The sequence below is a fragment of the Callithrix jacchus genome, chromosome 8, assembly GCF_049354715.1.
Source record: "Callithrix jacchus isolate 240 chromosome 8, calJac240_pri, whole genome shotgun sequence".
NCBI classification, from domain to species: Eukaryota; Metazoa; Chordata; class Mammalia; order Primates; family Cebidae; genus Callithrix; species Callithrix jacchus.
In genome coordinates this window covers 92792615-92811777 of record NC_133509.1, presented here as the reverse complement: position 1 = coordinate 92811777, position 19163 = coordinate 92792615, and the positions used below count along the sequence as shown (strand labels likewise).

The 19163-nt window shown below is 42.8% G+C and overlaps 1 protein-coding gene across 4 annotated transcripts in view; it reads left to right on the top strand.

Moving 5' to 3' along the window:
- Positions 1 to 19163, top strand: part of ARMH4 (armadillo like helical domain containing 4) — a 200317-nt gene that overhangs the window by 45326 nt on the left and 135828 nt on the right. For 2 of the 4 annotated variants that reach the window (XM_054239979.2, XM_009006091.6), the window contains exons 1-2: positions 6197 to 6325; positions 17685 to 19103. In XM_054239979.2, the coding sequence (XP_054095954.2) occupies positions 17720 to 19103 (1384 nt within the window). In that variant the 5' untranslated portion in view covers positions 6197 to 6325; positions 17685 to 17719. Of the gene's footprint in view, positions 1 to 6196; positions 6326 to 17684; positions 19104 to 19163 lie in introns of those variants that run through there. The other 2 variants (XM_078335032.1, XM_009006090.5) reach the window with 1 other exon arrangement.

Sequence of the window (19163 nt, the reverse complement as noted above, 5' to 3'; positions counted from 1 at the left end):
ATTATTTTACATTAAAGTCCACTCCTGGAAATTTGAATTTCAGCTTAAAAAATTAAAAGCAATCAGTCAGGCATCATAGTGCATGCCTGTAGTCCCAGCTGCTCGGGAGGCTGAGACATAAGAATCGCTTGAACCCAGGAGGTGGTTACAGTGAGCCGAGATCGGGCCGCTGCACTCCAGCCAGGGTGACAGAGCGAGGCTGTCTCAAAACCAAAAACAGAAAAAAATTAAAAGCAACAAGGAAGTTTCTGACAGAATTAGAGTCAGAGCAGTGGGCAGAGAACAATGGGAGATGCTGAAAAGATCATGTTCATAAACTTTTAGGAAGGCCAAAAGGAAAAGACCATTTATTGCAGAGAGGACTCAAATATCCAATTTGCAAATGACTCCAATTCTACATAGCAGCTCCTGTTCTTCCGTGGCTGGATCTCCTTGTGTGTCTGGGGAGCCAATAAGAACTACAAAATCTTTGAAAACCAAACACTGCATGTTCTCACTCATAAGTGGGAGTTGAACAATGAGAACACAGGGACACAGGAAGGGGAACATCACACACCAGGGCCTATTGGGGGTTGGGGGACTAGGGGAGGAACAACATTAGGAGAAATACCAAATGTAGATCATGGATTGATGGGTGCAGCAAATGACCACGGCACATGTATACCTATGTAACAAACCTGCACATTCTGCACATGTACCCTAAAACTTAAAGTATTAAACAAAACCAAAACTACAAAATCCAAGGAAGATATTTTCTTAAAAAAGAGGAAAAATCGCTGAAATACCGGAACGGGTTTAAGGAGATCTCAGGAAAACTCAGCCTTCCAGGAAGAGTTTTTTCTCATGTGCCTCTTCCATTTCATTTTATTCGATGGCCTCAAATCCTTGTGGCCGGTACAATTTCAAATGAAAACAAGACAAAACAAACTACAACCAAAAGCATCCCCAGCAAATGGTGGTGCAGAGTCTGGGGAAGTCCTGCCAGCTGGTCTTCAAGAGCCCTTATGAAGTGGCACTTACCTCGGTAAAGTCAGCTTTGCTCAAGGCCTTGTTCTTAACTTTGCAAGACAGAAGCTTAATTTTTGTGGGCGTGAATAGATGTGTTGGGAACAGACTCAAACAATTCAGCTCACATAATACAGAATAACAATTTATACAGGTTAAGCAGACAGAAATGTTCATTTCAGGAGAGCCCAGGTCCCATATACATGGGACCAGGTACGTGGGACTCAAACTAATGACACTTAGTTAACATACCGAGAAGCATTTCTTCCCAACTGAGTGACAGACTCACCAAGGACACCATAATGTTTAAATCTGCATTGCCAAGGCTCTTTCCTCTGTGTGAAATTTGGATGGGTACTGTTCACTTCTGGCTCTTGAGGGTTGGTTATCCTGTTCTTTGCTACACTTGACTAGTTCCTCTCTGACACAAAGACGTTTTACTAACCAGGATAAACAAATTGCCTAAAACGGAGAGGGCTACCACATAAAATGCAGGATGCCCAGTGAAACTGGAATTTCAGATAAATCACAAATAATGTATTAGTACTGTTTATTCTATTCTTTCAATATTTGGGACATATTTATGCTAAAACTTGTTTGTGGTTTATCTGAAATTCAGATTTAACTGGGAATCTTCTATTTTTAGTTGCTAAATCTGTCAACCTTAAAAACTGCCTTCCTAAGATTCCTTGCCTATTACCTTGATTGGAGTTTTATTGTTCCCAAGCTCTACACCCGTACCCCCAACCTTCACTCCCACAGTTTCTTGCTTTACCTGTAAAAGGTTAATAACGTTCATTGTTTGTGGATTTACTGATTTGACTTGCAGAGTACAACTTTCCTTAACCTATAATGTGTGTGTGTGTGTGTGTGCAGGGTGAGAAGAGTAAATCTCATGACCACTGCCATGTATCAATAGCAGATAAATTGTATTAACCAGAATTGTTGAAATCAGTACAAACCATTTTTTGGAAGGATATAGGACTAGTATAAACGAGTTCCAATAAGATCGCTTTACTTTTACTGCACACCTGAAATAATTTATATTGAGGAAATTAGAGACAGGAATTTTACTATGAGAGAAGGGTAATTTTGAAGAATGGAAAATTCTGAGTCTAACACAGGTGTGGGAGTAAAATTCTGTACTTGAGACTTAGATTATCATGTGGCTACTGAGTCTCTAAGAAGAGAAGAATGTTAGAAAGTGATACTGAAAAGGAAGCAGGAAGATGTCAAAGAAACTTTGAATGTCTCAAATTTGTGTGTAAATGTGAGGAGAACTGGAAACCCTTCCTCTTGCTGTCTCTCATCTTCTGCCTGGCCCTCTGGTCAGAACACTGAGAGTTCAGGTTAGTGTTTTTTTTTTTTTTTTAGTACTTTTATTGACCTGTATTTGGGTTGAGTAGACTTAATATTGTGGGCTAGCTGATAGCCTCGCCATGCTATATAACATTGTTTTTACAAGAAGATGTGGTCTGAGTTTCAAACAGCTGACCTAAAACTAAAATGCTGAAATACAACATGGTCAGGCTGGATGTGGCTCATCCACCTGGTGGATACTGAATCCAGACAGAAGACCTGGCCACAGTGCAATGTATTGCATTGAATGTGCACACACACATACAGATCTCAGGGGAGGCTGAGGCAGGAGAGAGTCTGGGAGGCAGAGGTTGCAGTGACCTGAGATCATGTCATTGTACTCCAGCCTGGGCAACAAGAGTGAAACTCTGTCACAAACAAACCAGATCTGAGACCAGGTATGGTTGCTCACACTTATAATCCCAGCATTTTGGGAGGTCAAGACAGGCAGGTCACTTGAGAGCAGGAGTTCAAGACCAGCCTGGACAACATGGTAAAACCTCGTCTCTACAGAGAAAAAAAAATTGGCTTGGTGTGGTGGTGTACGCCTGTGCTCCCAGCTACTCGGGAGGCTGAGGTAAGAGGACTGCTTGAGCCTGGGGAGGTCAAGGCTACAGTGAGCAGTGATTGGGCCACTGAATTCCAGGTTGGGCGACAGAGCATGACCCTGTCTAAAACCAAACAAACAGATCTCATAGATTCAATTCAATCCAATCACATTCTGGAAGTACTTCATGTAACCATAACAATGTTTCAGTCAACCACAAACTGCATATAAAATGATGGTCCCGTAAGATGATGGAGCTGAAAAGTTTCTATCACTTAGTGACATGGTAGCCATTGGAATGTCCTAGTGCAATGCAACATAATGCATTTCTCTCCTTTGTGTGGTAATGCTGGTGTAAACAAACCTTCCATACTGCTGGTCATATAAAATTGCAGCACATACAATAATATACAGTATATACTTGATAATGATAATAAATATCTATGTTACTCTACTTTATGTATTGACTGTACTATACTTTTTTATTATCAGAGTGTACTGCTTTACTTATATATAAAAATGTTAACTATAAAACAGCAACAGGCAGGTCCTTCAGGAGGTATTGCAGAAGAAGGCATTGTTATCATAGGAAATGACTGTTCTATGTGTGTGATAGCCCCTGAAGTGGGACAAGATGGGGAGGTGAAAGATGGTGATAATGATCCTGACTCTTTATGGACCCAGGTTAATATGTGTGTTTCTGTTTTGGGTTGTTTTTTTTTTTTAGGTGGAGTCTCGCTCTTGTTGTCCAGGCTGGAGTGCAATGGTGAGATCTTGGTTCACTGCAACCTCTGCCTCCTGGGTTCAAGAGATTCACCTGTCTCAGCCTCCTGAGTAGCTGGAATTACAGGCGTATGCCATGACACCCGGCCAATTTTTGTATTTTCAGTAGAGATGGGGTTTCTCCATGTTGGTCAAGTTGGTCTCAAACTCTCGACCTCAGGTAATCCACCCGCCTCAGCCTCCCAAAGTGCTGGCATTACCGGCATGAGCCGCTGTGCTTGGCCCTGTTTTGGTTTTTAACCAAAAAGTTTAAAAAGTTAAAAAAAAATTTTTTTTAAATAGAAAAAAGCTGATAGAATAAGGATATAAAGAAATGAAAAATTTTTGAACAGCTGTACAATATGTCTGTATTTTAAGCTGTGTTATTACAAAAGAGTCAAAAGTTACTGGACTGTGGTGGTGGGTGCCTATAGTCCCAACTACTGGGGAGGCTGAGGCAGGAGAGGATTGCTTGAACTCAGGAGGTCCAGGCTGCAGTGAACTGTGATTGTACCACTGTACTCCAGCCTGGGTGACTGAGTAAGACCCTGCCTCAAAAAAAAAAAAGAAAAGTCAAAAGTTAAAAAAAATTAAGTTTATAAAGTACAAGTTTTGGTAAGCTAAGGTTAATCTATTATTGAAGAAAAAAAATGTTTTTGTTTATAGTATAGCCTAAGTGCACATTGTTTACACTATAGTAGTGTAGTATACAGTTATGTCCTACATAGTTTTATAGAGTAGTGTACTGTGGCATATAGTTGTGTACATTACAGTAGTGTACAGTTAGGTCCTAGGTCTTCACATTCTCACTCATCATTTCATTGACTCACCCAGAGCAACTTCCAGTCCTATCAGCTCCATTTATGGTAAGTGCTCTATACAGATGCACCATTTTTATGGCAAGGGCTCTATACAGATGCATCATTTTTATACAGATGCACAATACTATATTGTTTCTATGTTTAGATACAGAAATACCATTGTGTTACAATTGCCTACAGTATTGAGTACAGTAATATGCTGTACAGGCTTGTAGCCTAGGACAAGAGGCTATACCATATAGCCTTAGTAGGCAGTGGGCTATGCCATCTAGGTTTGTGTAAGTATGTTTGTGTCAGTATGCTTGCATAACAACAAAATTGCCTACGGACACATTTCTCAGAATGTATTCCCCTAATTAATCAATGCATGATTATACATAGATAATAATTTCTAAAGGGAGGTGGAACAGGTAACAGTGCATACCTGCTGGGCACCTCGGCTAATTCAGACACTTTGGCAGGCCGAAGCAGGAGGATGGCTTGAGCCTGGGAGTTTGAAACCAGCCAGGGCAAGATACGGAGACCTTATCTCTACCAAAAGTAATAATAATAATAATAATAATAATAAAGCCAGTCATGGTGCCGCATGCCTGTGGTCCCAGCTACTTAGGAGGCTGAGGTGGGGGGAATCACTTAAAGTCCCAGGAGGTCTAAGCTGCAGTGAGCCATGATGACACCACTGCAATCCAGCCTGGGAGAGAGAGGTCCTGTCTCAAAAACAAACGAACAAAGAGAAACCAGTGCATACCTGTGCATTGTGTTAGGTGTTGGGATCACAGGTGAACCAGTGCCTGCTCTGACTTCAAGGTGTTTATAATTAACTACAAAAGGGGACTAAGCTATTATGAAGAAGCCAGTTAATAAGCACAATAGAGAACGAATGTGAAGCGTGCTCGGCAAATGTAACATGCTGGGGGTGGGTGGTTGTTCTAGAATGGGCCTTTAGATTCCGACACTTCTTTCCACACCATTACAAGTAACAGAAAAAGAAAAGAGTCCTTGAGAGGCTCAAGAATGGAGGTCACAAATTCTCGGTGGCTACACAAGCCAGATGACCTTGGACAAGTTACACAGCCCTTAGCCTTAACCTCCTACCCTGGTAAATGAACTACAACATCTACCCTTCTATCCTGCAGATTGAGCCGGTAAATTGTCAAAGCATCTACTGCGGTGCCTGGCAGGAGAGAGGGCTCAATAAACGGTACCTATGATTTGCACTAGTTTGCAACTTCTCTGAGAGACTGACAAGGGAACTTCTGCGAAATTCTGTGTAGAGTTACTTTAAGGGTCCTACTTAAGGGCACCGCCAAGCCGCCCACAGTTTCCACAAGGAACACTCCGCAGTCTCAGATCTGCACTCCTTGCATGAACCAAAGACCAGCAAAATTCAGGCTTTTCTTGTGTAAACTGCGCCCTGGTCTCTTCTCCCTAGGTATGGAGGGGGAGCTGCCGCAGGATCTCCGGCTGTAAAGAGCGGAAGCGGAGCACGGGATTTCCGAGGGGTCCCAGGTGCCGAAGCCGCCCCCGCGAGGGAGCAGAGGCGGGGAAGTGGGGGCCCAGGGGCTTGGGGCTTGGGGCGCCGGCGCCGGCTGTCAGTGCCAGCAGAGCCGGGGCGGGCACACCTACTCACCGCCCAATCCCCAGCCGTAGCCGTGGCCTTATGAATAAGCAACAAAGCGAAGTGCCCTCCCCTTAGCGTCCCAGACAGCGGAGGGAGTCGCCGCCGCCGCCACCACCGCCGCCGCAGGGCCCGCCGCGGGGATGCCGAGCGCCAGCGCCGCCGCTGCTACTGCCGCTGTCCTCCGCGCGCTGCTCGGCTGAAGGCGCACAGGTGAGGACGGGCCTGGCTCCCACCACTCGGGCGGCCGCGGCGGCAGACGTGGCGCCGGGACAGGGACGGAGCTGGAGCCTCGGTGGCGTGGGGTTGCCCCGGGATCGTGCAGTGCCGGGAGCCGTGCAGCCCTGGGTGCTCCAGGCGTGCTCCCAGAGCCTCTGCCGGAGCGCGGTGCCCAGGTGCGGGGTGCGCGGGGGCAGCTCCCGGCGCGCTGGGCGCGGCGCGCAGGCCTCGGAGGACTCACCGCACTCCCCACTCCAGCCCAGCCTCCCAACTCCGCACTAGCGAGCCGGCCTTTGTGCTGGCGGAGCTTGCAGGGCTGCCTGCTTTTGTGTGGGCTTTTCTTTCTCTCTTTCCCTCGGCTCACAATCTCGGGGCAGTGAGAGAGAAGTTCAAGAAAACAACGGTTTACTCTTTTCAAACCGTTGATCGCAGTGTCCCCAATGCCACTTAGAGCCCAGCAATCGAGGAACGAATCGGGGTTGCGGTCGCCACCGAATGTGTCCTGCCACTTTGCAGAAAACAAACAGTTGAGTGTTTAGAGCAGAGATGTCGAGCCTCTTTGCTCAGCCCCTGACCGGTCCCCCAGGACGCGGCTGGAGGATGTTGCTTGAAAAGGTCACTTAATTAGAAAGATGGCCTGCGGGTTAGACCTAGGGGAGGTGAGGCTCTCCTCGAGACTCCGGAATAGTTGGGAGGTGCTGCCGGAGGTGCCCAAATATTTCATGTGCATCGTGGGCACGGACAGAATCTGACCTGTGTAGATTCCAAATATGTAGAACCTTGGCTGACGAGAGAGCGAGCAGGAGCGAACAAAACAGGACCCGTAAGAGTTTGGGTTCTCAAAGATGAGAAATCCTTGTCTTTCCCAGAGGATCCAATTTCAGTGCAGAACTGAAGTGGAAGAAAGGAGAGAAAGCTGCTTTAAAGTTGTCTGCCTTCTTTCTTTGGCAGTTTTAGTTTGAAACTTGAGGGGAAGTGGGGAGTGGTTCACAAAACCATCCCTAGAGTTCTGAAGGATCTCTTTCTTCTCCAAAGGGCAAAAATTCTTGAGTGGTCAGAATTCACATGCCTGCTCTTCCTTTTGGTGTATTTCCTTGATTACAAGTGATGCTATTGGGTTCCAAGGAGTCTCCTTTAAGCCAGGCGTCTACAGTCATTGACTGACTTCTGCACACATGCCAGTAGAACCCCACAATAGCATCTATTGAAACACACAACCGCGTAAACACACAATAGCATCTATTGAAACACACAACTATTGAACTGTAACACAATGTTCACAGTATCAGAACATTGCTTCTTTTACACACAGAGATTTAAAGGTAGTCTGACTTGCTCTTATGAATAAAGTGGTATTTTTTGTATTCGTCGTAATAATGAACCAAGCACTTGTGCAGCAGACACATTTGATATTGGTTGAGTTAATTCACGAATCTCCCAAGGCTCACCAAGTCTAAGGTAGCTACAGCAATGGAGCCAATTAGAGAGATACGAATTTGTCTTTGTTTTCATTGGAGGCTTCTTACTGTATATTCTGGAGTTTCCTGCCAGACCTTTACAATATTATAGTTTGGTATTACAGAAATGGTTTGATGCTAAATATAAGTATAGAATCAAAATGAGGAAAACCGGTTTATCTGTTATGGAAAATTTCCACTCTCCAACTAAAGGTGTACTTTGCTCTATTCTGTAGATGTTTGTCTGAAAGGTCGTGTGTGGAACTGTATTTTTGTTCATTGAATTTTAAAAATCCTCACATAGGGAAGCTGTCTATTCAGAGGAAACCTGGTTTTAATTTCTGTAAAATGAAAATCTGTTCCCTAATCAAGATGTTCGGTCAACTTATTTTTCCATATGGTGTTTACTTGATGATTATAAGAAAAGTATCTGAAGCTAGTTTCAGCTTTCCTTTAAATATCAACTAGTTACTTAGAGATCTAGCCAAGCAAATGGCTATGTTTGCATACCTTAAAAAACCTGAAATGAAGTGTCCAACTGGGTCACTGAAATGAACTGTCTGATGGATGGAGAAGAGCTTGTTGATCAAGATTGATCAGGTCAGGATTCTGCAGACAGCAGAAGTCTCTCAGGTCACATTGCCCTCATGAAAGAAAGGGGAAGCTCCATGGAAATGCCTTGGGGGAAAAAAAACTACGTTTGTGGCTGCTGTCACAGATGCTTCAGATTGATCACATTTCTGAAGTTTGACAGGAATGCATGTCAGTAGCATGCTAGTGTGTCTTATATTGGATGGTACTTAACATTTTTTCAAACCCTTTCATGTCTATTATCACTTTTGTGTGTGTTCTCCACCCTTTGAAAATAATAGAACAAGCATTATTATTTCTACTTTGCAACAAGACAACTAAGTGTCTAGTGATTTGCCTAAGGTAGAACTGGAACTTGAAGAGGCCTATTTTGAAATCTTCAATTCCATCTCCTTTTACCAGGGATGAGATGATATGCCAGGGGTGGTAAGTACGGATATCTTCATTTGTCTGCATCACTAATTTGTAGAGACTAAAGCTTGTGGGCTTAGTATATAGAACTTAGTTGTGGTCTTCAGAGATGATAAAGCACTTTGCTGGTATTTAAGTAGTTTCCAGAGTAGCTATTTTGACCCCATCCTACTTACCCTCTTCACTGCCAGCTCTGGGGCTCCTTTCCTCATACTTTTCTTTGTGGTTACTTCTTCTCCCTCCTTCCATTGTGATGGAAAATGCTGCTGAAAGGATCATCTGCCATTCAGCTATTCAATTTGTGGTGAAGGATAGCTGCAGCCCAGGTCCTAAAGCCAATATAACAGACCAGTGATGATTGTCAGTAGCACAATGAATCAGAAATGTGGTACCTTAATGCCATGTGTCGCAGCTGGGTTAGTAGGGTGAGAGTCTTTTTAAGCCCAGCTTTAGATAAATACCATAATATTGGCAATAAGATAGTATTGGCATTAAGAGCCTTAAGGATTAGAAAACAAAGAAAAGGTAAGAATGATAAATTAATCATTGAGGAAGGGTCATGAAAGGCACAAAATGGAAAGATTACTAAGACAAACATATAATGGAAGGATTATTAAGACACAAAGATTATTAAGACACTTTTCCCATCATCAGAGAATCACTAATTGTATTTCAAAAGGTGAAATGTATTTGGCAAGCATGTTGACATGAAGCTGTGAGACTTATTACCTGTAACTGTTCATCTATTTTGTGTTTGTGTGTGTGTGTGTGTGAGAGAGAGAGAGAGAGAAACTCTGAAACATTAAAATATAGCAGCAATGAGAGCACATAAGTTATTGTTAGAATGACATATTAAATAGCCAAATTTGGCTAGGTACTGAATAAAACATACGATTAGACATGGTTAGACCATGTTTAGAGCCTAGGTGCCAGGCGTGGTGACTCACACATGTAATCCCAGTACTTTGCGAGGCTGAGGCGGGTGGATCACAAGGTCAAGAGTTTAAGACCAGCCTGGCCAACATGGTGAAACCCTGTCTCTACTAAGAATACAAAAATTATCCGGGCGTGGTGGTGCATGCCTATAACCCCAGCTACTCCTGAGGCTGAGGCAGAAGAATCGCTTGAACCTGGGAGGCGAAGGTTGCAGTGAGCTGAGATCGTGCCACTGCACTCCAGCCTGGGTGACAGAGCAAGACTCCCTCTCAAAAGCAAAACTAAACAAACAAAAAACAGCATAGGAGCCTGAAATGAGTATGGCACATGAAACTGCTATGTATGTGAGTGGTGATGGTGTTTCTACTGGGCACTAGTGGTGTGCGTTGCATTATAGATATGGACTTTGGCAACTGTATATTTGGGGACATTATATGCTATGTTTTGGGAAAGCAGAGAGTTGTGTGGAAAAGGTAGGGACCTTGAATTCTGACAGAATCCAAAAGATCAAAAACAGACACTATCCCTTAGGCAAGTTAGTTATCCTCACAGGCCTGTTGTTTTCCTCATCTGAAAAGTGGGGATAACGACAGAATCTACCTCATTATATTATTGTAGGGATTAAATAAGATTATTTACATTAGGCACTTTGAATGCTTAGCACATAGCAGCTCCCAAGTGGTAGCTGTCTTTGATTAATTATTGCAATTTTTAGTCTTAAACCAGCTGGGCTCATGCCTGTAATTCCAGTACTTTGGGAGGCTGAGGCTGGCAGATCACGAGACAAGAGATTGAGACCAGCCTGTCCAACATGGTGAAACCCCATCTCTGCTAAAAATACAAAAATCAGCAGGGCGTGGTGGCGTGCACCTGTAGTCCCTGCTACTCAGGAGGCTGAGGCAGGAGAATCGCTTGAACCTGAGGGGCAGAGGTTGCAATGAGCTGAGGTTGCACCACTGCGCTCCAGTCTGGGCGACAGAGTGGGACTCCATCTAAAAAAAGAAAACATAAGAATAAACCATCTGAATTGTATAAATAGATTGGAGAGGGGAGAGACTAAACAGGGTCATCAATTAAGAGGCATTGAAAATAATGACAATCCAGTGAGATGATCAGAAGTTATAATTCCAAAAGAGATTATAAGGGGAGGATCCACAGCAGTTATAAATCTAGAATGTAAAGGAGATAAGAGTTCAAGGTGGCCACCAAAGTTCAGATGAAGATGGTTGTGTTCAAAGTGTCATCAAAGTAACTTCCAGTTGACAAGGAAAAGACAAAATGAGGTAGTTTTCTTCACCTACCCCATAGCAACTCTCTACAGTTTTTGTGTTTATCATAAAAAAAGAAAATATGAAAGAAACTGTCACCAGTTTATTGGCAACACTATACAGCCCTCCCATGTCTTGAGCACTCTTGGGGTGATGCTCTTTGTGCCTTAATATTATATATGAGATGCAGTTTACACTGGAAATAGTGGCTTCATCACTGATGAGAATGATTTAACATATTGGTTTCCCTTTTGCGTCTTCATTTTGGTAATGTACTGAAATAGCAGTATTCATTTTAGTTGGAAAAATATTGACCAAGTGCTTACAAAATCTGATTAAGTCTAACCAGATGGCCAAGGATGGTGTTTTTTATGTTGCCTTTCATTTGTCTTTGAAACTTGAATATGCTTAGACTTGACAAAGAAACAGATTCTGGACTGTAGCTATGTAAGATTTTCAAAGATAATGCCTGACAGAACAGGCTTATCTTGCTCACTGGTGGCAGAAATGCAGTAAATTGTTCAGAAGACTGCCAAGCTATTAGGATAGATACCTTGTTACAAAAGATAGACAAAGTGCTACTGACCTGCTCTGAAGGAGATGCTTTTTAAGTTATTCAAAGCTGATATCCAACACCAGTTGGTAATTTGGTTAGAGCTTATTTATCTGAATCAATTTGCATTGAGAGATACAGTGAAAAGAAAGCAGCGTCCAAATACACAGTGGGAGGAAAAAGTAAGAGGAATGTTCTTTTTGTTTGTTAAATATTCTTATGATTGAGTTAATTGAAGATAATTAAGACACAGAATTCTAATATGCAGTGGAATCTCCCCCCGCCCTCCACCTTTCCCAGCAAAGCAGGCTATAGACATTCATCTGTTTGTTCAGCCAATATTTACTGAGCATTTCTTCTGTGCCAGGCACATTGCCAGGAAGAGGATACAGTGTTGAGGGAAAAGGAAAAGGCTCATAGCCTTCACAATATGGTTACAGATGGTTGTTAGGTTTAGAAATATTGTTGAATTGACAACATCCTTCTCTTATTTAGTCTTCAGCATCATGTAACTACCATTGTGGGACATCAGACTAATGTGAATGACTACATGAATCTATACTGGGCTTTGAAAGATGGAGAAAAACCTGGAATTTGAAGCTTTCCTATCAGGTTATCTGAGTTGCAGACATGTTCCCTGTTATTGTTCTTACTGTTTGTCATTTTTCCTTTTAAAGTACAGGCATTGCTTTGAATAGTGGGGAGAAGGCTTCAATACACAGGCATATGAAAAGCTTGCATCAGTGCCTATGAAAGGGGGGAAAAAGCAAAGGCTTGCAGTTCACACCCACTTTTTCTGTTGTAATTGAATTTAGAAAGCAGGTGGCTGACACTTCATCACAGAAGGAAGTTTTTTTGGAGGAATAGAAGAATTCCCTTCGTGCAAAAATTCTAAAATCCAAGATATAGATGAAAATAAAACTTTGAAGGAAAATTATGTTTTGGAAAGGCAGTGGGTCTGTATTAGTCATTACTATATATCCCTTCTTCCCTTGATCTGATTTGTTTGTAAAATTTTCCTCTCAGTCCACATGACTTCAGAACATACACATAACACGTGAGGCATCTGCTTCATCATTTGAGTGCCTCTCTTACTTGATGGCAACATTATGGGAATATAGAAATATTTGAATTTTTATGTCATATCGGTGAGGTCTGAGGATAAAATCATGGATGTAGAAGGGATTTCAATGATTATTTTAATTCCTCGTTTTGTCAAAGGAGAAACTGAGACCACTTGCTCAGTATCATATAGCAAATATAAACATCAACAAAGCTAAGATTCAGGAATCTTTTTTTCTGATGCTAGTCCAAGTCCCTCTAAACTCTGTTACCATTCATGATGGCCTGGGATTTTCAGGTTTTTATTCAGAAGTGTGGGATCATGTGGTCCAAGGTTTTAGGCTACATGTTTTGTCTTCTGGTATGTTTAGTAAGATTCCACTGAATAGAGAAAGTGTTTAGGAAGGGGCAGCTATCTGAACAGATCAGAAATGAGCCAGAGAGTTATATAGCTTTTATGATTCTTCAACTACAGAGATAGAATTTAGTAGGTCAATTTGTCTGAACAGAAATCCAAAGGTATAATTTCATTGACTGTGAATATTGTGTTTTACCATATAGTTTTTTGTTGTTGTTATTGTTTGTTTGTTTTCTAGACAGAGTCTTGCTCTGTCGCCCAGGCTGGAGTGCAATGGTGTGATCATGGCTCACTGCATTCTGGACTTCCCAGGCTCAGGTGATTCTCCCACCTCAGCCTCCTTAGTAGCTGGGACTACAGGCATGTGCCTGGCTAATTTTGTAGGAATTAGATTTTGCCATGTTGCTCAGGCTGGTCTGAAACTCCTGGGCTCAGATGATTTCCCTGTCTTGGCCTCCCAAAGTATTGGGACTACAGGCCTGAGCACCTGGCGGCCCCTTCGTTATTTTTTGTTTTAAGGAAGGCAAATAGATGCATCAAGCCAAATTCAGTGATCTCTTACCTGACTATGAACTAGAGTGCTTCCTGGCTATCTAAAGTACAGTGATAATTAATGTCCAGAATGTTGAAATGCTGTGGCACATGTTATTTCTTGTTGATCAACTATCTTTGCCATTTTTTCTTTAAACAACAACAACAACAACAATGTGGCTGCACCTGGCGGCTCATGCCTGTAATCCCAGAACTTTGGGAGGCTCTGAAGCAGGCGGATTACCTCTGAGGTCAGGAGTTCAAGACCAGTCTGGCTAACATGGTGAAACCGTATCTCTACTAAAAATACAAAAATTAGCCAGGTGTGGTGGCAGGTGCCTGCAATCCTAGCTACTTGAGAAGCTGAGTCAGGAAAATCGCTTGAACCTGGGAGGTGGGGGCAGCCATGAGCTGAGATTACACCACTGCACTCCAGCCTCCTGGCTGACAGAGCAAGACTCTGTCCCCACCTCAAAAAAAAAAAAGGTGGGGGGGTCCAGGCACAGTGGCTCAGGCCTGTAATTCCAGCATTTTGGGAAGCTAGGGCAGGTGGATCGCTTGAGGTCAGGAGTTCAAGACCAACGTGGCCAACGTGGTGAAACTGCATCTCTATTAAAAATATAAAAATTAGCCAAGTGTGGTGGTGGGCACCTGTAATCCCAGGTACTTGGGTGACTGAGGCAGGAGAATTTGCTTGAACCCAGGTGAGGGAGGTTGCAGTGAGCCGAGATTGTACCAGTGTACTCCAGCCTGGGCAACAGAGTGAGACTCCACCTCAAAAACAAACAAAAACAATGCTAGCTACCAGTATGTAATTTCATATTTAGACATGTTTGTTTCAAACCCCCATCTGTATATGGGGAAACTTAGCATCCCTCTTACTATCCTTGCAGATTCCTGAGGGACTTATATTTCTTCCAGTCATCTCTGGCTTCAATTTTCTTCTACTGCTAAATTTGTAATCCCTGATATGCTGTTTTTTTTTTTTTTCTGCACATGACACCATTTCACTCATGGTACCTTTCCATCCCTATATTTCCCTGAAGCATCATGGACTCTGTGCAACAAATTACCCCGAAGCTTAGTGGCTTGAAATAACAATAAATATTTGTTATTTTGTACCAGTTCTATGCATCACGAATTTGGGAGTAACTTAGCTGTGTGGTTCTGGCACGAGGAAAGTGTAGTCAAGATGTCAGCCAGGGGTGCAGTCATCTGAAGGGTTGACTGGGGCTGCAGGACCCATCTCCAAGATGGTACACTCATCTGGTGATAGTAGTTGGTAGGAAGCCTTAGCTCTGAATCCATGGATTCCTTTTTTTCTCATGTAGAAAGATTCAGTCTTCTTGTGGCGTGTGGGGGTGCATGCCTGTAGTCCTACCTACTTAGGATCTTGATGCAGGAAGGTTGCTTGAGCTCAGGAGTTCAAGACCAGCCTGGGGAAAGAAAGAAAGAGAAGGAAGGAAAGGGAAGGGGAGGAGAGGGAAGGGGATAGGAGAATGGCTCACGTCTGTAATTTCATCACTTTGGGAGGCTGAGGTGGGTGGATCACTTGAGGTCAGGAGTTCAAGACCAGCCTGGCCAATATGGTGAAACTCTGTCTCTAACAAAAACACAACAATTAGCTGTTCATGGTGGTGCATGCCTGTAGTCCCAGCTACTCAGGAGGCTGAGGCACAAGAACTGGGGAGGCAGAGGTTGCAGTGAACTGAGATCATACCACTGCACTCCAGCCTGAGCGACAGGATGAGGCTCCATCTCAAAAAAGAAAAAGGAAAATTCAGTCTTCTTTGTGTCTTTAGCTGTGTAGATCATGTCTCGAGAACTTTACCTTTCTTCTTCCTTGAAAGGACCTATAAGACTAAATGAGATAACACATGGAAGCTTTGAAAATCCTTAAGGGAGGAAGGCCCTATGAAAATAAATGTCTGTATTTCACATGTGCACATCATTTGCTTAACTTAGATCATTGAATGATTATATATGAAAGAAAAAACATGTAACCTTTATAAAGTCAAGGTTTTTATTCTAGAGTTTTAGTTTCGAGGTTTAATTTTCTGGAAAACTTGTAGCATCTCTGAGAAATTTCTGATGAGGGGAAAGAAAGGGCCCTACTCAGCAAAATAAATAAAAAAAGAACTGAACCCCTTAAATTTGGGGGAAAATAAACAATTTTAATATAGTTTTAGTTGTAATGAGAATGTGAGTAGTTTATTTTAAGTACTACAATAATTTTTTATCTTATAATAATGGGCATTCAGTAAAGGCTACTAATTTTAAAATATATATTTTTTTCTGAAACTGTTAACCTTGCTTAACTCTTAAACATTTTCTAATCCTTACATTTTGAAATATGTTTTGCCTATAATTTTTATACTTGTTGCAGAGAATATCAAGGGTTTAAGCATTTAAAAAACATATTTTCATTGAAAATTATATATCTACTTTTAAAAAAACTCTTGAAAGTAACTGGTATTCAGCATTTAATGATGATATTTAGTGTTTTCAAGCATGCTTTTCTTAGTCCACTTGGGCTGCTATAACAAAATATCATAAACTGGATTTTTAAAACAGCAGAAGTTTCTTTTTTAAAGTTCTGGAGACTGGAAGTCCAAGATCAAGGTGTCAGTAGATTTGATGTCTTGTTAGGGCCACTTTCTGGTTCTGAGAAGGCAACTTTTCACTGTGTCCTGCATGGTAGAAGGGGCAAGGGAGCTCTCTGGGGTCTCTTTTATTTATTTTATTTTGTTTTAATTTTTTATTTTTTTGAGATGGAGTTTGCTCTTGTCACCCAGGCTGGAGTGCGTGGTGTGATCTCAGCTCACTGCAACCTCTGCCTCCCAGGTTCAAGAGATTTTCCTTCTTGAACCTTTCCTTTCTCAAGTAGCTGGGATTACAGGTGCCCGCTACCACGCCTACCTAATTTTTTTTTGTATATTCAGTAGAGATGGGGTTTCACCATGTTGGCCAGGCTGGTCTGAACTCCTGACCTCAGGTGATCCACTTGCCTCAGTCTCCCAAAATGCTGGGATTACAGGCGTGAGGCACCGCACCTGGTCCTCTTATTTTTTATTTATTTCATTTATTTATTTTTGAGATGGAGTCTCACTCTGTTGCCCAGGCTGGAGTGCAGTGGTATGATCTCAGCTCACTGCAACCTGTGCCTCCCAGATTTAGGTGATTCTCCTGCCTCAGCCTCCTGAGCAGCTGGGATTACAGGCTTGTGCCGCCACTCCTGGCTAATTTTTATATTTTTATTAGAGATCCGGGGTTTCACCATGTTGGCCAAGCTGGTCTCGAACTCCTGACCTCAAGTGGTCTGCTGGCCTTGGCCCGGGGTTTTCTTTTTGAGACAGTTTCGATTTTGTTGCCCAGGCTGGAGTGCAATGGCACGATCTTGGCTCACTGCAACCTCTGCCTCCCGGGTTCAAGTGGTTCTCTCATCTCAGCCTCTTGAGTAGCTGGGATTACAGGCACCTGCAACGACTCTCATCTAATTTTTGTATTTTAGTAAAGAAAGTTTCACCATGTTGGCCAGGCTGGTCTCGAACTCCTGACCTCAGGTGGTCCACCCTTCTCAGCCTCTCAAAGTGCTGGGATTACAGGTGTGAGCCTCCCTGGGGGCTCTTTTATAAGGGCGCAAATCCCATTCACGACGATTCTGCCCTCATGAAGTTATCACTTCCCAAAGGCCTCACTTCCTAATACCACCGTGTTGCTTATTAGGTTTCAACATACGAATTCTGGGGGCCACAAAATTCAGACCATGGCAACACTTAAAACATTATTTGAATGAATGTGTAAGACTTTTTATTTCTTCGACATGTTGCTATTTCTACAGTCATTTGACTATGTGATTAATAGAGGAATTTGGAGAGAATATTGCAAATGTGACTTCAAGGGTAATTTATTTCATGTAGGTATTTAAGAAACAATGAACTTAACACTTGAATTATGTGTACCTTTTTTCTAGGGAACTTCAAGTTAAATCAGCAAAATTCAGCAGGGAAAAATGAACTGGGTTATCCCTGTCTCAAAGGTACAAAGAAATAGAACAGCCCTCTCCTACCTACCATCTCTGTGTGTTGTAAAGTCAAGGAGATAATTTTACTTATGATTTAAGTTAAAGAGACTTATTTACAAAATGTATTTATATGACAGTTTGATGTGCTTTCTTTTTCTGCAGGACTAAATTATTGGACTTGTCAACTCTGCCAGTGCATGTGCCATTTCTCTTCCATTATGAGTGGACCAATTGTATTGCACATTTGTCTGGCTTTCTGTAGCCTTCTACTTTTCAACATTGCCACACAATGTCTGGCCTTCCCCAAAATAGAAAGGAGAGAGATAACACACGTTCATGCAGAAAAAGGGCAGTCTGATAAGATGAACACTGATGACCTAGAAAACAGCTCCGTTACCTCAAAGCAGACTCCCCAACTGGAGGTCTCTGAAGATCCAATGATGGTGTCAGCAGGACCATCAGCAACATCGTTAAGTAAAGCATTCTCGCTTAACAAAGAAACCCAGCCTGGACGCGCTGCGCTCATGCAGACTGACCGCCCTGGTGTTTCCACTGCTACTGAGTCAGCTGTCCCAGCAGGTGAAGAAGTATTTGGTTCCAGCCAGCCAGAGGGAATATCTCCTGAAAGTGGACTTTCCAAGTCCATGTTAACCATTGCTATCACTGCAAGTGCTTCTCTGACTATTGGTGAAAAGCAGGAACTCCTTACAAGCACTAACTTTCAGCCCATTGTAGAAGAGACTACAGAAGCCCCCAAAGGTTTTCTGAAGTATATGGATAATCAATCATTTACAACTGAAAGTCAGGAAGGATTTGGTTTGGGACATTCACCTTCATCCTATGGGAATACTAAGGAAATGGTTACCACCAATCCGAGGACTGAGAAATTTGAAGCAGACACAGACCACAGGACAACTTCTTTTCCTGATGCTGAGTCCCCAGCAGGCACTGAGCCTGGAAACCTCCCACCTGATAAGGAGAAGCCTTTGCAAATGACAGGTGATAACACCCAGGCTGCTGCCAGCAGGCAACTACTCACAACTTCAGAGTACACCCTGAGTGTTCAGCCAGAAACTGACAGTCTGCTGGGAGCCTCAGAAGTCACAGTGAGTGCCAGCACAGCTGTTCCAGCTACCTCTGCCTTAAGTGGCGAGTGGGATGACACCAAATTAGAGAGTGTAAGCCAGACAGGGACCCCCAAGCTTAGAGACAATGCAGAGACTCAGGTGAGAATGGAGACTCAGACAGCACAAGTAAGCCATGAGGGTGTGGAAGGGGGCCAGTCTTGGACAGAGGCTCTGGAAGTCGTTCTGGGGCTGCCTGAAGGGGAAACACACACGGGCACAGCCCTGCTAATACTGCATGGGAATGAGAGATCACCTGCCTTCACTGATCAGAGTTCCTTTACCCCCACGAGTGTGATGGAAGACACGAAAGTTTCCGTTGTGAACTTGCTCCAAAGTACAGGAGACTTCACAGAATCCACCAAGGAAAACGATACCCTATTTTTCTCAGAAACCACTGTTTCTGTCTCAGAATATGAGTTGGAGGCAGACCAACTGTTGGGAAATACAATGAAAGGTAAAAGAAAGGAAAAGAAAAACAGGCTTTGATTTAATTTGGAACCTTTCAGTTTGTTTT